This window comes from Lepidochelys kempii, chromosome 7 (assembly GCF_965140265.1).
Source record: "Lepidochelys kempii isolate rLepKem1 chromosome 7, rLepKem1.hap2, whole genome shotgun sequence".
NCBI lineage: Eukaryota > Metazoa > Chordata > Testudines > Cheloniidae > Lepidochelys > Lepidochelys kempii.
The window spans coordinates 41,134,165-41,155,723 of record NC_133262.1 but is presented as its reverse complement, the minus strand read 5'-3'; the positions used below and the strand labels follow the sequence as shown (position 1 = coordinate 41,155,723).

At 39.6% G+C, this 21,559-nt stretch overlaps 1 protein-coding gene across 4 annotated transcripts in view; it reads left to right on the top strand.

Annotated features, from left to right (window-relative positions):
* Positions 1 to 21,559, top strand: part of IARS1 (isoleucyl-tRNA synthetase 1) — a 198,308-nt gene that overhangs the window by 52,396 nt on the left and 124,353 nt on the right. For all 4 annotated transcript variants that reach the window (XM_073352336.1, XM_073352335.1, XM_073352337.1 and 1 more), the window contains 4 exons: positions 1,158 to 1,218; positions 3,838 to 3,933; positions 10,056 to 10,178; positions 11,648 to 11,739. In XM_073352336.1, the coding sequence (XP_073208437.1) occupies positions 1,158 to 1,218; positions 3,838 to 3,933; positions 10,056 to 10,178; positions 11,648 to 11,739 (372 nt within the window). The remainder of the gene's footprint in view (positions 1 to 1,157; positions 1,219 to 3,837; positions 3,934 to 10,055; positions 10,179 to 11,647; positions 11,740 to 21,559) is intronic.

Here is a 21,559-nt window from a genome sequence, read left to right as displayed (position 1 = left end):
CTAAGGACTTATTTGTTTTATTCATCCCAATACAGTTTAGAATAGAAAATAAAACTTCCTAATTCAAAAAGCTGCTGTAAACAGATTTACCTTTTTAGCACTCTTCAGCAGAAAACATAATTTTTATAAAAGGCATACAGTATGACAAAAACATTTATGCTCCCTCTCTTCCCGCCCATCCTTACCTTTCCTTTTGCAGTGATATCCTATCCACTCTTGGGTATCTTCCAAGAACTGGAAACTTCCTGCACCTAGATAAAGCCAGTTATTTTATCCCTTTTTACAAAACAATTACATTTTTTATAACATGAACATCTTTTTGAGAATGAAAATACATTTAAAACCGAAGTGGAGCATACATAATTTGTTTTCCTGCAGTTCCCTAGAAAAAGCTTAAGCAAGTTATGCATCTGCCTCTTATATATTGGCTCTTTAGTATTTATAGATATTTTTTAATCGTGGAAGCTTTATTAGTTTCCCAGATTTTCCTCCCTGTGTGTTACACTGCTCTTCACCTGTATAGTTCACACCTTCATGTTTTCTGTTCCATGTTCCAGCATGTTAAAATTGTTTTTTTTGTCTCAGAACTAATCATCTCTTTGAAGCTTGGGACATGAATTGTTTCAGTCCTTTTTTAGAGCTCTAAGTTCTCATCCCCTTCTGGTGTTTTCAGGAGACTACACGTCTGAGCTTGGAGTTCTAGACTTAGTAATTTGGGGCCAATGTTTACTTAGTTTTATTCGTTATTGTAAATACCAGTAGACACTCTGCTTATACTACAGAGCTCCACTATAACCAGTTTATTTTTTTATTTCCTGATGGTCCTATCATAACTTCTTATGAAGTGGGTTACTGATTTATGCTTTGCTCCTGCATTAATTTATAAATGTGTACTTTATTGTGGGGATAATGAATTTATACTAGTGGCAAATCATTAACAAATATCTCCGCTTTCATTCAGTATTAAAGTTGACAAATAAAGGTAGAAGTAGGAAGCAAACTATTTGGAAATCAAGTGCTTTTCCTCATATCAGATTTCAGTATGAAAAATATTTAAAAAGAGAGAAAAATAGTACTTCTAGATTTAGTCTTTATAAGGTAACTAGTGCAATTTACAGTGTATTAATGTGTGTACATATAAATCTTTTTCTACATAGGTTTCCTGGCATTAATCTTAAAGGCAAGAAATATAAACCACTATTTGAATATTTTATTAAGGTAAGATAAGTCAGTCTTGTGTTTAGCCACAGAACCAAATGACAATGTTAAAACCAAGAGACTGCAATTTTAAATAGTTGTACATTTTGATCAATATTTCCCACTGATATGATGGCAAAATGAATATTGTGCTTTAAGAATTTGCTTTCATTTATTTTAAGACCCATAATTTGGCTGGATTTAGTGATAATACTGGCTATATGTTAAAATAAAATCCCAACTGTCAAGGGATTTTTGTGGGGAAAATAGGTAAAATAACAAGCAAGTTAAATCTCAGGCCTGTATTTCCACAAACAAACTCATTGTCCCTTATTACATTAACATGGCTATACTCTCATCTCATGCTTTGCAACAGAGAGAACTGTCACTTTGCCAGAAAGTTGGCTGCTTCTGTTTTTGCCTTCCTTTCTTATGTCCTTTATGCTTATACTTCATATAAGTACACACCCTGGAGGTGATGAAGGTTGAGAGCAGGGATGACTTAGGTTTTCAGAGGACTCTTTATTGAACAGTCAGTATTCCCCAGTGTCTATGACCTAGCTCTGCTCCGTTGCAGTCAGCATCCTCATTCTCTGCCTTCTAAAACCATAACTTCAGTATTCAGAAGTGGAATTATGATGACATTGAACTTGGAGGTTCTTTGTGCTTTTTCATGTGGAGTATTAAGACCCCATATTGCTGTAACTGTTTGCATTTTTGCCTTTCCAGTCTTTATGGATGTCTTGTTATGCTGCACTTAAAGCAGGAGTACATATTTTACTGTACTAAGAACATAGCTTAATACACATCATGGGCCTATAGAAATGAGTTATGGAAAATAGAATCGGTATATAAGCATTTTGATAGAACTTGACTGAATGATGCAAATAGTTAAAGTACTGAACTGCTGATACATAATTACTTTACATAAAAGAATAGTTGGTGTATGCAGTCAATTCCTGAAGTCAGCAGAGGTAAAAGGAGTTCATCAACACAATAGAGAGCAGACCTATTTTTGGAAGAAGGTGGGAATCACAGTTGTAGCTATTAACTGGACTGCAGGGTATAAAGATAGGCTCTATACTAACTTGTTGGAAGGTTGTATGGTAGCCTCTCTGCATCTCAATACAGTAAAAGCTGTATTATCTGGCCCTGTATTAATTGGAAAGCTCTATAAACCGGCATTTCTAATCTTCATAGAAAATCCGGTTGGTGCAGGGCCAGCAGACTCCCTACCTGGCTCCACGTGGCTCCCTGGAAGCAGCAACATGTCCCTGCTGCTCCTAGTCAGAGGAATGGCCATGAGGGGTTCAGAGTGTGGGAGGGGGGATCGGGTTATGGCATGCGAGGGGTTTCAGGCTGCCGCATCCGGGGGGCGCACACCTTGGGTGGCTCCCTGCAAGCAGTGACCTGTCCCTGCTTTTCCTAGCCGGAGGCATGGCTAGGTGGGTCTGCGCGCTGCCTCTGCCCACAGGCGCCACCCCGCATCTCCCATTAGCTGCAGTTCCTGGCCAAAGGGAGCTGCGGAGCCAGCGCGTGGGGCAGGAGTAGCGTGCAGAGCTGCCTAGCTGCTTCTCCACCTAGTAGCAGCAGGGACAGGTCACTGCTTGCGGGGAGCCTGAGATGAGCACCCCCTGGATCTGGCACCCTTGCCCCAAACCCCCTCCCACACCCTGCACTCCCTCCCATGCCCCAACACCCAGCCCTGCACCCAAACTCCTTCCCTCTTAGTTAACCGGAATTTTTCAGTTACTGGCACCCCCCATTTCCCCAACATGCCAGATAAAAAAGCTTTTACTGTATTCCTTATTAGTTGATATGTGTACTCCAGCTTTTTTCAGAATTGCTTCCTTACTCTCAAAAATCTCTCTTCAGATCAAGATAAAACTTAATATTGTGACAAATCATTGCTTCAATTGTGATCACGAGGATAGTTCATTTTAAGTTACTTTTAAATTATGTGAGGGATATGAAAATAGCTCATTACTCTTAATTATCAGAATGCTGAACAGATAGCAGATAATTGGTTCCATTATCCTTCACGATTTTCTTCCACCATTAAAGTTAAAACTTAATGTTAAATGTCATCCCAAACTTTTACCTTCATGCTTTCCTTAGTGCTTATCAACCTGTCAGCTGACTTAAAATATTTAGTGGCAACCCCCCCTATTTTTATGGTAATAAGAAACAATGGAGATGCAGAAGCTTCTTTGTTTATAAATAATTATATGTATGTGTGTATATATAGGTCTATAAATGGCTGGAGACTTTTTTTATTATGTATCTTGTTTATAGGATCCTATTAATTTGTAGTCTCTTAAGCATGAGATTGGATCAGTGCAAGCATATGGATTAGTCAACTTTATGATGTTAACAGAAGTCTTAGATTTAGTCTTACGCTCTTCGTGCTCTGTAAAAAGAATGGATTGGCTTTGCATTTTAGCTGAGATAAGAGATTAGAAATGTCAGATAATTAATTATACCTATGCATAAAGCAAACTAAAATATAGTTCTGGTTATTGTAGCTTTTTGACTTAAAGGTTGACCTGTTAAATGTACATTTTCCAATCCTTTTGAAAAATGCTACTTTCCTGTATGTCTGAAAAAGAATATAATACTTCAATATTTTGTGTGTTGCAGTGTAAAAACAATGGTGCTTTTACTGTGGTCACAGACAACTATGTGAAGGAGGAAGAAGGTACAGGAGTTGTACATCAGGCTCCTTACTTCGGTGCTGTAAGTAAAAACTAACTTTTATTATATGTTTGACTTGGAGCACGTTCCCATGGCCTCCAAGGGCCCTTACAGATGCACAATACTGACTCTCTGCAGGCCAATAAGGGTAATCAGTTGCTTTTAAAGCATTGCATGCATTCTGGTGAACGCTCAAACTTCTCTTTGTAGATGCAATTGCCCTTTACTTGCACACCATTGGGGAGATAGTTTAGATGTCCATTCCTGTTATCTTTACTATTCATAAAACGTCCATGCCTGTAGCATCTGAGTGCTCTAGCTCCTTCTCTTCCCTGAAGATCGAGAAACGCCAGCTTCATGACAAAGAAGAATTGAGTATTCTACTGCTAAGTAGGGACCAGCTGTTCTAATTCATAAACTGGACAAATATTAGGACTGTTGTTCAGCACGGTATGCCTTTCAACATGATCATTTGTTAATTTATCTGCGTTGAGCACAAAAAAGTACTTAACCTGCTTCTGTGTCTTCTCTGTCCCTTTGGGCTAAAAGGATTTTTTGCACAATGGCCTTTTTTTTTTTTTTTTTTTTTTTTTTAAGGATGTTTTATTTCCTTTTTCCTTTCCCCAATTTGCTTGAGATATTGAAGTCTAGAAAAGTCGGACAGATTCTCTTAAGAGTTAATCAGTTGGCCTTTGTAAACCCAGGAATTAACATACTAGATCAGACCTGTGGTCCGCTTAATCCGCTATCCTGTCTCAGTGGCAAGCAACAGATGCCTCCAAGGAAGATGTGAGATATTTCCTAACCTCTGGTAGTTAGAAATTGGTTTAATTCCTGAAGCATTAAATAAATTGTATGTTGGTATACTGCCACTCAGGATGTTCTTGTTATCCATCTAAATGCCCAATCCTTTTTTTAATCTTGTTTTTTTTTGGCCTCAGTGACAACCTATTTAGTTGTCTCCTTTTGAAGAATGTGTATATTCCTATGCTTTATTTCCTGTTGTCAAGATGAAAATTCTTGTCCACATATTACTCAGGAAAACCTCCTACTTTTTACTTTTAATTACATGAGTAGAATAAACTGGTTAGAGAGGCACAGAAGGTTCACAATTTCCTTAAGTTGACAATTGCCTCACCATATCTACAAATAAAAGCAGACTCCGGATCAAGTGTTAACTGAAAAGTGATGAACCCACACAGGGAGTGTTAGTGTAAAAAAAGAAGTTTGAAAATTTCACAGAACTTGATACAGTTGTTAGTACACAAGGACTAAGCAGTAAAATGTAAATTAACTTAGAGAAAAAGCTGTCTGCTATGAAATAATTAGCAGTCTGTTAAAATCAAAGTTTTTAAGAGATACTATCAGTTTAATGCATAGCAAATAGTGCATATGTTGTGATATGGCTCTAACTCCACAAGCCAAATTTTCTGTTACTTGCCTATAGAGTAGACAACTTCATGATATAGCAAATTGATTTCTGAATACGTGGATATTTTGTCTTCAGAAGGAATTTATGTAGCACATTGTTAAATAACACATTTGATTTGAATGTTGAAACCTTTTCTTCTTGGACATCTCTGCATTTCACCTCATCCCCTCCAGTTAGTTCAAAAAAGCACTAGCTCCTAAAGGAGGCTGTTAGGATCAGGGCTCCAATAAACTAAGTGCTGTTCAAACACATAGGAGAAATATGATCCTTCTCCTGAAAAAGCTTTCAGTTTAATTAAAGAGAAAAACAGGTAGAGGAGAGAGACCGCCTAAAAAGCCATGTGACCTTGGTTCTGATGAGCACGTTTTGTAGTTCAGTTTCCTCTCTATCACTTCATTTACTTTTTTTGTATTAGGAACTGAAGTGAATGACACTGACGTCGGGGCAGGAAGAAGGGGTATATTAGTAGCAACAAGGGAGGGGGAAGAGAGGAAAGTGGGAGCGTGGGGGGAAAAGAGGAGAATCCCACCTTCCATGAAATATTTAAACATCTTAACCACTCACTGCTTGTTCTGTTACCTAGTGTACTGTCTCTGAATAAAGAGAAGTCTCTTGAGGCAAGGATGCGTAATGAAGTAAAATGTGGCTTCAGTATGATTATAGTGGTCACAGTAATCCATTGGGGTTCCCCGCACAGATTCGGATCCTGCTGACTATGCCACTGTAATGGGTTCTGTCACAGAAACCCCCTTGGGACTGTCACCTGATGTGCCGAGACTACCTCTGAGCCCGTTTTCTCTGACCGTTTGGGCCTCCAGAACCCTGTCTTGTTGAGCCAGATACGCTAATCTGCTGCAACACAGTCCTAGGGTCTGACCCACGCCCCCAAAGCTGCAGACTTAACTGAAAATGGCTTAACAAGTGCTCATGTCTCTAGCACCCAGACACCCAGCTCCCAATGGGATCCAAACCCCAAAAGACTCCATTTTACTCTGTATAAAGCTTATACGGGGTAAACTGATAAATTGTCCACCCTCTATAACACTGATAGAGAGATATGGTCAGCTGTTTGCTCCCCCAGGTATTACTTACTTACTCTGGGTTAATTAATAAGCAAAAGTGAATTTATTAGATATAAAAAGTAGGATTTAAGTGGTTCCAAGTAATAGACAGAACAAAGTAAGTTACCAAGCAAAATAAAACAAGACACGCAAGTCTAAGCCTAATACATTAAGAACTGATTGCAGATGAAATCTCACCCCCACAGATGTTCCAATAAGCTTCTTTCACAGACTGGACTCCTTCCTAGTCTGGGTCCAGCAATCACTCACACCTTGGTAGTTACTGTCTTTTGTTCCAGATTCTTCCAGGCATCTCTTGGGGGTGGAGAGGCCATCTCTTGAGCCAGCTGAAGGCAAAATGGAGAGGCTTCCTGGGCCTTTTATATTCTCTTTCTTATGTCCGGAAATCCCTTTGTTCTCCTGTGCAAAATCACAGCAACAAGATGGAGATTGTAACCACCTGGGCAAGTCACATGTCCATGAATGATTCAGCTTTTTGCAGGCCGCCACTATTGTTTACATGTTAGTTTGAATGTTCCCAGGAAAGCTCAAATGTGGATTGGCATCTACCAAAATCCATTGTCAGTTAAGTGTTTCTTGATTGGGAACTTACTCAGAATAGTCCTTTCTCAAGAAGCCGACCAAATGCTTCACTGATGCTACTTAGATATAATTAAACACATTGAGAACAAGTACATAGCCAATATTCATAACTTCAAATACAAAAATGGTACACGCATATAGACAGGTTTCAGAGTAACAGCCGTGTTAGTCTGCATTCACAAAAAGAAAAGGAGTACTTGTGGCACCTTATAGACTAACCAATTTATTTGAGCATAAGCTTTCGTGATTTACAGCTCACTTCATCGGATGCATACTGTGGACTTAGTTTCCACAGTATGCATCCGATGAAGTGAGCTGTAGCTCACGAAAGCTTATGCTCAAATAAATTGGTTAGTCTCTAAGGTGCCACAAGTACTCCTTTTCTTTTTACATATAGACAGCATAATCATAATTAGCAAATTAAAACCTTTCCATAGACACCTTACTTGACCTCCTTTGTACAAGATTAGGTGCAACTGTAGGACCTTGGTTGCAACAATGATCTATACAGTCGCAGTTCATGTCAATAATGTCACAGGATTCTTAACCAAAATTTAAAGGGTAAAAAAAGATGCAGTTAGTTCTAGAGTACTTCTTAGTCTAAGACCAGTTTGCAAACTGTTTTCCCCCCAACTTGAGTTAATATGTCACCAACTAGCTCACAATTATCCAGCTCATGAAATTAAATATCACAATTCAAAAAGAACATAGATCAGAAAACAAGACCAGCCTGCATGAATCTTGCATTAAGTTTCTGATCTTTGTTTATCTGAAAGTACATGCTACTAAAATTAAGCAGCCTAGACAGTTCTTCGTCTACAGTCACATACATGTTTTTGAGTTTTTATTTTTCTGCTAGCTATATAGCAGATCTTCTGCATTGTATAACCAGGGTTTACCCCCATCCAGCTGTTTATTACGTAGGTGTTAATACCGGCCCCATACCTGGTTCCATGCTTTGAATGGCAGATGCTACAATGCTGCTAACTGCCTTGCCACTGAATGATATGGGCTTGTTATTGAGATGATATAGAATCATGGTTGTTGCATCACAACCTTTATTTTAGTTGAATTTTAGCTTTTAGTCCTAAGTTTTCCATAACATTTTTCAGTAATTTTCTTTGTAATTTTTTTCAAAGAAGGAAACTAAACTTTTTCAATATAGATTTCTTTTCTAACTTCTTCTGTTTCATTTTGCTTTTTTAATCTTTCTGTATGTCTGTGTCCCCAGTGTGGACATAAAGATATCCGTCATGGACATACATGGTCACTGCCTTACTTGTTTTCTTATGGAGCTTGCTGTCATTGCCACTCTGATATCTGTGCCTGAATTCAGGCACACTCACCCAAGTAAGTTTTCAGTCTGGAAAGCTTCCAGTCTAAGCTGTTCAGAGTCAAGGCACCCAGCAGTTGAAAACTGGAGTAATTAGGTGTTATATAATTTGTGGGCTGCACTGATGATGCAAATACCACAGTGTCACCTCTTGGCCCAGATCCTATAATGCTGAGGGGTCATAGTCATATATAGGACAGATGTCAGTATGCTAGGCTTTGATGTGCTCTGCACTGGCTCTTTCTCCAAAGCCTTTTACAGCTCATGATGTTAGCCCTATTGTGGTAACTCCAGTTCTTGCTTTGTTTTTTCATCTGGGTTACACTAACACCACAATCTGCCTGCTACATGTAATGATAATGGAAGACTAACCAAGGAATTGGTCAAATAACCAAATGAGCTAAATGACACAGATGAGGCCAGATAGATACTGTACACGTAGTAGGCTGTGGAGGAGAAAGTCAGTCTTGTCTTCAGAGCCAAATGATTGCTGCAACCTGAGGGTGTTTTTTTACATGTAAAGCTTTAGTCCTTGTAACAGTTGATTTCGTGCTCATTGTGAGTGAGCTTCACCATTTCATCCTGTACCATAACGCTTGATTGTAGCGTGACTTCCCTGACCAATATGGACAAGGATATAATAGCTGTGCTAGCCAAACAAATAGAAGCTGTTCTGTACCATGATTTGATAATAAGGGCTTTGTCTGTGCTACAAAACAGAATTGCTGCTGACAAAGATTGCATCTAAGGAAGGTCTTAGCAGCAAGTGTAAAGAAGGGCTGACCATGTTCAGCACCAGTTCAGCTGCAACCATATCTAATGAACTTTGTCAATAGTGGTTTCTCAAACCCAAAGTCCATGCCTACTTTGGTCAGAGAAAATGCAATAACCTTCAACTGTCAAAAGGGGACCTCACATATAGCACGGTTCTGACCTTTGCATGTACAAAGCCTTGCTTTTCAAGAAAATAAAACGATGCTATGGTTTCTTCCCGTTTCCTCCTGAAGGTGATGTCAGAGTTTTAATTGCTAACTTTTTTTTCTGTGCTACTGTGCCTTTTGTGTCAAAAATGTACTTTCCAACTCCATTAGGAAGGCAACACTTATGTTTTAATTTGGTTACAGTTTCAGGTTTGGCTGCTGTTTGGGATGAGTACTCTAACTGTCCTGTCCACCTCCCCTCCCGCCCCCACTTAAAGCATGAGAGTATTTGATGTGTTTGGTGCTTAGTTTTATGTATTAAAAGGCTTGAGAACTGAAGCCTTGGGGGAAATCATATCAGTTAAATGTGGAGAGCATGGACCTAGGAGTGGACATCTCTTAAAACTACGTGCCTTCTGAGAAACAGAATTACAGGCATGTGCTTTAAGGAGATACCACAACTTCAGTGTACCCTCTTAATTCATACAATAGCATGAAATGTATTCCCCCAGCCCTTTACTTTCAAATGATGGGCAGAGGCTGTAAAATAGAACAAACTTGTTCCCTTCACTAGGAAACTGGCACAACCCTAAGTGGTAGGGAACAAGTGTGCCCTACATCATTCTTTTCATCTTGATGGATGAAGTATATTGCTTAAAAATGCTTTCAAAAGTGTTTTTTGGGATTATTTGACTGTTAGTTTGTTTTTCGTCTAATTATGAAGTAGCTTTATATTCAATTTTTAATCCCTTTTCCTAGGTCTTGACTTTTGAAAGCTACATTTAGGAATAACATATTTTGTACTTCTCTTTTAGGATGACTACAGAGTCTGCATGGATTTTAATATTATTCAGAAAGATTCTGTTCCAGTTTGTCCTGTTGATGCTTCAGGCTGCTTCACAGCAGAAGTGATGGATTTTGCTGGACAATATGTGAAGGTTGGTGGACTTGGGGGAATAGTAAAGTGGTTTGTTTTTTTTTTTAGTTTGATCTAGCATTTACATGTGGTAGAAACTCATTTTTCTCTCCCTGGTGGTTTTGTCTTCAGTATGTTTTTGACGGCCATATTACAAAGACTTGTATTAAAAAAGGTTATCCGTCTCCAGTTGGGACTACAACAGAGAAATAAATTTGTTCGTCTCTAAGGTGCCACAAGTACTCCTTTTCTTTTTGCGAATACAGACTAGCACAGCTGCTCCTCTGAAACAGAGAAATATGGATATCTTGTGTGCTGTCAGTACACAAAATGTTCATTATGATGTTAGGCAAATAAGTAACTTGATATGTTAACAATGATGTAAGTCTTAGAAAAAGGAAAGGAGAGTGTACTCTAATGCCTGCTCTATATGCCTGTCATGGGAAGAATCAAGTTTTGTTTTGTTTTTTAAATAAGGATCTCCCACTCATAATATCGATAGCTAAACACATTAAAAAAAAAAAAAAAAGGGAAAATGGTATGAAAACTGTAAAGTTTAAACCCGTGATGCACATACAGGATGATGCAAACAAATTGAAATATTTTCCAGTTGCCATCTAATATGTATAAGGCAGTAAGATAAATAGGAAATATGGAGCTTCTCATGTTTAGGATACTGGTACTGTAAGCCAGAGTTCAATGCTTTTAAAAATGTTTTCATGATATTGAATTGTCTTTTCACTGTGGGAGCACTGTTCTATCAAACTTCCTAGCACATTTTTTTTTTAATCAAAGGAGTATTTTGTAGCAATTAACTAATCCAGCAGGCTTTCTTTGAATATCAGTTGCTGCTCCGATTTTGGGCCTGAATTAAATACAACTGTTCAATCTAATAATAAAGGTTCAGTTGGTGAGGTGTTATAAAAGATAAAATGTCTTCTATTGGTTTCTAGGCCTTCACATCTAAATTTAGAATCATTCCACATCAGTTTCACACTATAAAGCAGTACAAATTTCGTGAAGAGGTTCAAAGATCAGGTTTGAAGCAATTGCATCGATACATGCCAAAAGACTTAATGTTATGGTATCAAAACAGCATGGCTGAAAACATAACGGAATTTGTGCGTCTGGCTGGTGTTGGGTATGCTTAAATATTTGTGATTTGTAAAGAAAGTTGAAACGTACACACACAAAAATAAGGTGAAGTTAGAATTGCAGGTATGCATCCCAGTTTGAGGAGCATGTTCTCTTCCAAGAATATTAGAGTAGTTGTTATGGTACCTCCCCAGTAGATGCACATAATTAAGAATTTACAAATTCTGCAGCCATAACATTGTTGTTTCACATCATCGCATGTAAATATTGATCTTTCTTTCTTTCTCTTTCTCTTTTTCTTTCTTTCTCTCTTTCAATTGAGGACCCAACCATGAATTAACTATTACAGGGAATTTTCAACGTTCTGCTCAGAAAACTTTTTTTTTTTCTTTTTAGGATGCAGATAAGAACATCATCAAAGCTCTGAAAGAACAAGGTAGACTGGTTCACACCAGTACTTTCAAGCACAATTATCCTTTCTGCTGGAGGTAAGAAGAGAAATAAATTTGACTTTCAGATTAATAGAGAAATGCGAGGGTTATAACTAGTAATTTCTTAAGTGTGGTTGTTTTTCTTGGTGGTTTTTTTTTTATTTTTTTTTCTGGCAAGGATAGTGAAAGTACAAGAAATAAAGTACTGCTGAATTGCAATTAACTTGTGGCACTGAATTAAATTTGAAAATGTAATTTAGTTCTAGAAGTGATTTTTTTTTTATTTTATTTTTTTATTTTTGCATTTAAAACACGCGGTCATTAATTCCAAAATTGAGAGTAGATACCTGATCTCCTTCCAAATGACAGCAAACCTTGGAAGGGAAGTAAGTGTCCAGTTCTCTGCTCCAAATTTGGGTGGGCACATACGTGAAATGTGTTCATTCATAGCTTTACTGAATCTGCAAAACTTCTGCCCAACTTCTGTCTGAAAATGCTACCAGTCAGAAGTGGTACTTTTGGCAAAATTATGCTGGAAAACTTGCTCAATGTGAGCTTGCAGTATGTCTTGTACTAGACTAATCTGCTGGTTTCTCACTTTAAAGGGCTTCACTGTTTGTTAAATAAACAAAAAAAAAATCTAACAAATCAAAGGGATTTCTGCCTTGGAAATATAAATGTTGACTGGATGACATTCTTAGTGGAGGCTCTTTGAACGTTTTCTTGACAGGTATATTTTCAAAGTGGCTTAAACTCTATTTTTATGTTTAACCTTTCAGTGTGTTGGATTAAACAGTTTTTTCCATCTCTACTATAATTACTATCTTCATCTCATTTAAATTTAAATTAAATTAAACCGATTTCCTCAGGTTTTTAGAATCCCATGAGACTCTTGTTACTTAGTATTTCAAACTGAGCCATTGTACTCCTACTAGATACTGTTGATAAAAAAGAAATAAAGCTGATCAGTCAATCCACATAAATGTTCGCATATTGTATGAATTGATTTTATTGCAGTAGATGCTCATTAGTAGTGACGTATCGGAGTCCTTTTGCTATGTTGCTCCTAAGTGGCTGTTCCTGTTATGGGAAGTGTTGTCTGACCAGCCTGCTTTTTCTGATACGTAAAACAGTACAGTACACCAAAGGCAGCACACCCCATTGATGCTCAGCACCCCTTCCCTTATAGAGCCGGCTGCAAAAGCCTTCACCACACCCCTCAAATCGAGCCAAAGCTTCAAGTCCCCTCCTCACCATAAGAAAGGTCCCCCTGACCTCTGCCCCCCAGGTGCTCTGGTTGGGGGTGTGGCTGCGGTCCCTTGATGGCAGGCATGTCACATTCCACTCAGCCCTGGGACTGCCACAGCACGAGGTCAGCCCGCTGGGCCTGGTTCTCCTGCAGCAGGTGGGAGAGTGCCCCCTCCAGCTGGGGAGAGATTGGGGGGGCAGAGAAAGGAGACAGAACCCGTTACCCCAGTCAGAGCAGGGGTTCAGTCCCAGAGAATCCAAGCCCTGCCCCTGGGACAGTGGGGTGAGTGGGGCGACACTGAGACAAGTTTGGTCCAAGATGGCTCCTGCTAATGATGGCTCATGAGGTGGTGGAAGGCATGGGGTGGGCTGTGGTATATGAAGTGTTAAGGGTGTTTTGGAAGGGATGGGATAGTTGGGGTGAATGGGTCAGGGGATTCCCCAGTCAGCAAAATGACTGAGTGAGCCTGGCTGCAGAGTACAGGCTGAGGATGCTCCCACTGGCAGCTTCATGCTCCACCCTGGTGAGGGAGGGCTGGCTGGCTGGGGAGGGCACTGTGCACAGCCTGCAATGGAGGGGCATGATGGCTCCTAGCATGGACAGCGGAGACAGAGGGGAGAAGGGGACAGGTCAGTGGCCTGGGGAAGGGAGTCGTCCGACCTCCTACTGAAAAACAGCACAACCGCACCCTGCTGCCAGCAGCCGAGATACTCCCCACTCTAAATAGCAACTCCCCCAGAGTCTCCCCCCACCACTTGCAAGCCAGATGCTGAGGAAGGGAGGAAGAAACCTTCCAGCTGCGCCTCTGCTGCTTCCTCAACCCCATCTCTCCCCTCCCCCGAAAAATCACTCTTCTAGACCCTCTCCCCAAACTCCCCCCTTCACATGCTCTCCCCACAAGCTCAGTCAGGCAGGGCAAGTGGACTGTGCTGTGTGCCTTGGAGCTGCACTCAGGGCCAGGGTTGGGAGAGCGGTGGGAAGATGCAGTTTGGGGAGGCCATGCCCCTATATGCCCCACACTCCCCCAAACTCTGCCCCTGGTGTGATGTCACAAATGTTGGTTGTATGTGGCTGCTATGTTGTTGTTACTGAGTGGACAATTCTCGGTAGGGAAAATGTTCCCAGGGGAAATGTTGCTCATAAGTGGCGATTGCTCTTACAAGGTGTTGCTGCAGACAAGCATCTACTGTACTCTGTCATCTCTTGCCGGAATTCAGCTGGCTTAAAGGTATTGGTGGTTACATCATTTACCAAAAACTGCAAATAATGTGATTTTAAGATTTACATTGGCCCCCCAAAATGCACATTTTGATCAATGTTAACAGTAGTGTACAGCATAAATTTGTCACTTAAAAGCTGAGATACTCGGCAGTTGTTCAAACCAATTGAAGCTCAAGTTGCCTGTAAGTTTTACTCACCTTTTGAAAGTGTGGATGTGATAACCAGACTTTTCTGTACAGTTAAGGACCTTTAGATAAGCGTCGTTAATCTAATATATTGAACTGCAGAGCCATCTGCAATTCTAACTGAGTTGCATTTGTGTGTTTGTATATAATATATATTGCACAATGCAACACATAGTTTACATCCTTTATTCCAGTTTATTCGTATTTTAAAAAGAGGTGTTGGTGGAGGGATGTCGTGGAAGGAAGCATGAGTTAGAAGCTTTGGAGGCTGCTAAAATTAAGACTTCGATATCACTGCTTAGGTTTGTGCTAAATTTGGAGTGAGTAAAAGCAACAAAAAAAGATAAATCCACTTGAAAATTAACTTTTTCACTTATAGAATTAAATATGTGAGACCAGTCATGTTTTCCTTTTACGATGAGGCTGTATACTGGTAATCACACAAAGGTGAACTGTGGACAAGTTTTCATATTCACATAAAGAAAAGGAGTACTTGTGGCACCTTAGAGACTAACCAATTTATTAGAGCATAAGCTTTCGTGAGCTACAGCTCACTTCATCAGATGCATATTGTGGAAACTGCAGCAGACTTTATATATACAGAGAGAATATGAACCAATACCTCCTCCCACCCCACTGTCCTGCTGGTAATAGCTTATCTAAAGTGATCATCAGGTGGGCCATTTCCAGCACAAATCCAGGTTTTCTCACCCTCCACCCCCCCACACAAATTCACTCTCCTGCTGGTGATAGCCCATCCAAAGTGACAACTCTTTACACAATGTGCATGACAATCAAGTTGGGCTATTTCCTGCACAAATCCAGGTTTTCTCACATCCCCCCCACCCCCATACACACACAAACTCACTCTCTTGCTGGTAATAGCTCATCCAAACTGACCACTCTTCAAGTTTAAATCCAAGTTAAACCAGAACATCTGGGGGGGGGGGGGGGGGGGTAGGAAAAAACAAGAGGAAACAACCTTCCCCCCCCCCAGATGTTCTGGTTTAACTTGGATTTAAACTTGAAGAGTGGTCAGTTTGGATGAGCTATTACCAGCAGGAGAGTGAGTTTGTGTGTGTATGTTTCTGTGTTCAGCAGCCACCCAGCAGGCTATCAACTGCCGGGCAGTTTAGCTGTCCTTCCCCACACTGTCATGTGCTGCTCCTGCCTTCTGCCTTGGAGCTGCTCGCAAGAGCCTCCTGCTTGCTATGCAGGGTGTGGAGGGAAGAGTGGTGCTAATGTCAGGGTGTCCCCCTCGCCCTGCTCCTGCCCCCTTCCCCCCCCCCCCGCTCCTTTACTCTATCTCCACAGAGCAAGAGAGGGACACTAGGATGGAGGGAGCTTGCTGGCAGCAGCTGTTGTCTCAACTTGCTGATCTACTTAAAAAGGCAGTGTACTTAGAATGAGGTCAGAGTACTTAAAGGGGCAATGCATATCTCTCTCACACACACACGGTGTGTGGCTGTGTCTCTCTGCCATGCTGTCTCCCCTCCCTACATTCGTGCTGCCTTACAGAGGTGAAGCTACATTAACAACAATGTGTTAACCCTTGAGGGCTCAGCCGAGTGCTAGTTATCATTTAGCAGTAAGGCATTCCCTGCTAAATATCCCACCCTCTGACTCCACCACCTCAACCAAGCTTCATAATCATCATTGCTGTGTACAGTATTAAATTGTTTGTTTAAAACTTATACTGTGTATGCATGTGTGTATATATAGTCTTTTGTCTGGAAAAAAAATTGTGCCCCCCCCCCATTTACATTCATTCTTATGGGGAAATTGAATTTGCTTCACATCGTTTCGCTTAAAGTAGCATTTTTCAGGAACATAACTGCAACGTTAAGCGAGGAGTTACTGTATTGGGTTTCCTCTGCATTTTTGCGCACTTAATTAAATATTTGGTATGGAAGAGAAATAAACTGAAGGAGAATAAATTACATTAATTGGTGTTAAATGTTGCCTTCAGAGGCTATCTTGATGTGAGATCCAATGAATGCTTTTTTTCAGTTTGCTAAATCTGTTTGTTTTGTTTTTTCTTCTGTCTCCCCACATGAAGACAATAAAGATAGGCAATGTTGTCAGTTTTATTCACTGTGATGATTAATAAAGTAATGTTAGTGGCTGTGATTCTTCAACCTCTAGAATTGTTTTTTGTAGATTAATCATAGTTGGTCTTGAGTTAAAGAATTTTTCTACCACAGTGGCTTTCATCTGATGACCTGTGGGCATCTTGGTGGTCATATAGTGCTGGCTATCTTCCTAATTTCAAATTGTTAAATCGCATTAGAAGTAGCTAAAAATATTTTTCCATGTAATAAATTCTTATAACTGCTACAGGAAAATTATGCAGTTGTGAATGGGAAAATAGTAGACAGCTATCACAGATGGGAGGGGTGCAATTAGACAATTGCAGGCCATACTTGGGAAGTCTTGAGAATGTTGATGCTGTGATCACTGAGTGAAGGCTTGCTTTTAAAGGTGTCTGAAATCTGCGTTTTTTGGGGGTTTTTTTAAGATTTGTTACGTTAGGCAATAATTGCTGCTTACTGTTAGAGCCTTCCAACTTTGTATAGCTAAAGTAGTGGTGCTCAACCTATTTACCGTTGTGGGCCACATCCAATACTACCTGTATGGCCCTGAGGATGTCACATGGGCTGCAGCTCTGTCCTGACTGGGCTGCAGGTTGAGAACCACTGAGCTAAAGGGACATCTTTGTGGTTTGCCACTGAGTTGTAAATTGTCCAGAAGAATATGAATCTTGAGCTACCAGTTATAGTGCTAATCAGCTAGTGAAAGCAAATTAGTTGCAAGCCTCTAGCTGGCAATAAGCAAACTCCGTGGATCATAAGGGCAGAATAGAAGTCTAGGCAAGGGGCTCATCCCATCACATGGCTTCTTCCACCCCAGCTTTGTCTGCTTCCTCCCACCCAATGCCAGAAAAGCTCCTGACCCAGTCAAAACAATGATCAGCTTCAGGGTTGGGGAGAGAGTGCTTCACTGGGCTCCTAAAATGGGAGGGAGAAGCACTTCCACCGGAAGGCCCAGCTCCCACATCTCATTAGCTCACTCTGTGGTGACTCAGACAGCCTTCCATTCGGATCTTCTCATGACCTGAATCTCTCAATCCTTTGTGACTGTAAAAAAAAAAAAAAAAAAAAGAGAGAGAGAAAAATCTGAGAACCACTGCTCTATTGTAATCCACCATGCAGACCTCTAAGATGTGCTGACAGTTAGTTCTTTGCCCAGCTCAGCCTAATATAAAGCAAGTTTTAATGCATCCAAAGTCTGTTGACAACTATGGCCATCTGTTTTCTTTCCAAAGACTACATATTTGAATGTGTGGGAGTGAGAAATAAAATATATGGGGAAAACTGCGTTATATGAAGTTTACACTCAGGATTGTTTGTGTTCAACCTCTTGAGAGAGTCAGACATCTAACTCACTGTTGAGTTAGATTTGATCTGCTCTTATAATATCGAGAAAACTCTAGACCAGGGGTTTTCAACCTTTTTCTTTCTGAGCCCCACCCTGAACATGCTATTAAAAACTCTGTGGCCCAACTGTGCCACAACTATTTTTTCTGCTTATAAAAGCCAGGGCTGGCATTAGGGGGTAGCTAGCAGGATTATTCTTCAGGAGGTCCGTGAAGCTAAATTGCTCAGGCTTTGGTTTCAGCCCCAGGTGGCAGGCCTCAGGATCCTGGGCTTCAGTCTCATGAGGTGGGGCTTTGGCTTTCTGCCCTGGGGCCCAGCAAGTCTAATGCTGGCCCTGCTTGGTGGACCCCCTGAAACCTGCTTGTGGCCCCAGAGGCTCTTGGACCCCCGACTGAGAGCCACTGCCCTAGACCAGCTGAAATGTATCCGTTATGTGAAATGTTGGCAGCCCAAAAATGCAGCCAAGTGCATGAAAACCAGTACATGAAAATGACTCATCATTTTCATTGTTTATCTGAGTAATGCATAAAGTAAATAAAGACTTTAAACAATAAAGAACAAAGTTAGATTTTTAACAATGTAGTTCAGTAATCTGGTAAGAATATTTGGTTTCAAACTGTTTTTAATCCAAGTCTCTTTAAGAAGAAACACATTTTTAATACTGTTTCACTTCTAAAAAAGCTTTGAAATTAGAGTGACCAAACAGCAAGTGTGAAAAATCAGGACAGGGGGTGAGGGGTAATAGGAGCCTATATAAGAAAAAGACCCAAAAATCTGGACTGTCCCTATAAAATCGGGACATCTGGTCACCCTATTTAAAATTGTACTAATCCTACTCAAAAGATTTTGGCAGCAGCATTGATATAAGGACCTAGATAAATCTAGATACATAAAAAAGTACAGACTTCTTTTAATGCCACTAGATGGAATCCTTAAGCAATGAGCATTTCTTTTGCTCTGTATCAAGGATCACCTTTAATTCTCCTTGAACAACATCATTATCTTATCTAGGTTGAGATTACCCTGGGAGAGGGGGAAAATGACCTTCATGTATTGTTTCCATGATGAAGTTGGCAAATCACTGTGTCTGAGAGAATTTATACTATAGCTAATGCAATCTTATTTTTCTGATGTAGCAAACTTTACAATGCTGGACGTTAAGCCAAACCAATATTAGAGGGGTGCCTTACACAAGACAGAAATGCTACTATTGCAGTCTGTATTTGCTTTCCTACTGATGATAGTAAGTTACAAGCAATACTGGGAGGCAGACACTGGGTTGGAAGGAAGTAATAGATTTCAGTCACTTACAAACTTCATTTCAGTGCCAGCAGAAGCAAAAACCATAGTTGGGATGTGCTTTAAGTAGAGGAATAAATTCTTGAATTGTTGGGTTTTTTTCCTTCAGTTTCGTAGTAGGTTTGTTTTGAGCAATATAGGATAATTTAGCTGAGGCTGAGCTGCTTTACTGAAGGCATGTTATCCGGATTTTTCTGTTAAGTTACTTAACTATTCTTCATCCTTCTCCCTGAAAGTGGGCAGTTCTGAATTCCCTAACAGATCAAGCAAAGGTGAATAAAAATTGATATTTAAAAAAAAACAAAAAAACTTGACAAGTTTTTATTTAAATCAGGTACTTTGATTTAATTTTTTATTTAAATTAAATACAGTTTTACTTTAAAAAATAAACCTGTTTGAAATGATGACCACCTATGCTAAGGCCTAAATTTACTCTAATCTAATTTAAATTAAATTAAAAATATTAAGCAGGGTGGATTTGATTTAAATCTATTTGATTTAAATCACTAGTCTGAAAGACTTGATTTAATCATGGATTTCTGCATAAATGGGCATTCTTGTTGGTTGTTATAACCTTAGTACATATTCTTCTACATCTATCTGTTGAGTTGTGGTTTCATTTTTAGAAGGTACACATTTTTAAAGTGATTTATTTTGAAAACTTTTCAGATTAGTTTTACAGCTATATCAGAAAATGAATGATTGTTTGGTGATTTCATTTACCAAAGGTAATTGAAGCAGATAGTTCACCTCCCAATGACTTCATAAATATCTCCAATTCAACAGGTTAATCGTTAATATTTGGAGGATTTTCTTGCCACAGTGTATTAGGAGGAGAACATCACCAGACAGACATTTAAATTGTTTTATTTAACTAAAACAACAACAAAGTTATGTATTCTGGATTTTTTTCTTCAACAGCAAACAAGCATATGAATTTTTGAATGTAGTTAAACATTCAAGTTTTTTAAAATCAGGTTTGTTAAAATTGGTTTTAACTAAAACAGTTAAATGAAATTAAAAAAAACAAAAATCAAATAGACTATGTCAGCCAGGCCAACATGAGAAACTTAAAATATTGGCTTCTGCAGCTAACTCAGTCATCTTCACCTTCATTTTCCTGTTTGTTCATCATCTGGAAAAGAAAAACCAGTTTTTCTGCTTTTTCAGTTCCCAAATGATTTCTCAATTTGGAATGAATTTGTCCAAAGGAAGAAAATATTCTTTCTACGCTGTCAGAAGAAGATACTGCTGTTAAAAGTGAGATTATCACTTCAACAGTCTCTGAATCCAAGTGCTTAAGTGACTTCCACCAGTTCACTGGTGTGACTTTCTTTAAAATGTCATCAGCAAACCTATATTTCTTGAATGGTTCACCCGTAGCTCTGAAGTTTATTATAGTTGGCATTATGGAGGGATGATTGCTGGGTCCATGTCATAACGAACTCCTCTTCTTCAGCAGTTAAGGTTTGACCCTGGCACCGAGTATTGAGAATATCTGCAAGAAAATGAGCTGGAGATGGTGCTTGTCCCATTCGTTTTTTTTTAATGCTTATAATTTAACTCTGTCATTGCATATTTCTTTCTTTAAGATCTCACTCAGTTCCTTCCAAATTTCAACAGTGTCAGCAATAAAACAGCTATTTCTCTGCATTTTGTTTAAGGCTACAGAAATAGGCTTCAGGGTACTTGTCATGTGTTCAACATTTCTCTTAAGCCCAATGTTGAGAACTTTGGCTGTGAGAGTGCCATCTATATTTGCATGATTTTGTTCACAAACTGTTATCAGATTAGGCCAGTTCTTGATATAGTGCTCAAAACGGTCCACACCTAAGTTCCATCCCACATCTTGTGGGAGAGTTAGCTTGGTTCCTCCCACTGTTTTCAGAGCAGCTGCTGCAAAGTGGTTGTTACGGAAGTATTTTGCAATTTCAGCAACGTTAGCCTTTATTTCTGGAACACTGAAGTCTTTGGCTAGGAGGTGCATCAAATGAGCACTGCAACTGTATGTTATTAGCTTAGGACTCTCTTCTAAATAATTTCTTCTCATCTTGGATATATTTGCAGCATTGTCTGTGACCAAGCTGCGTATGAGACATCTGAATTTTTTTTCACAGTTTGTTATAGCTTTTACTGCTACTTCTTGTAAGTATTCTGCTGTGTGGGCATTTCCTGATGTGTTAATCGTTTCTGTAAGGAAGACATTCTCTTCTTCTGTTATCACACAAGCACATACAACAGGATCATTGTGGACATTGCTCCACCATCAAGACTCAGGTTAACAATTTCACCCTCTAGACCTTTTGCACACTGCACAATTTCTCTTTCATACACCTTTATCCAGCAATTTGCCTGCGACATCTGCTCTGTTGGGTGGACTGTATGCTGGTCTTAATTACTGAACCATGTTAATGAAGTGTGCGTTCTCAATCATACGGAAAGGAGAGTTTTTTGCATAAATGAACCGGGCAATTTTTTTAATCTGC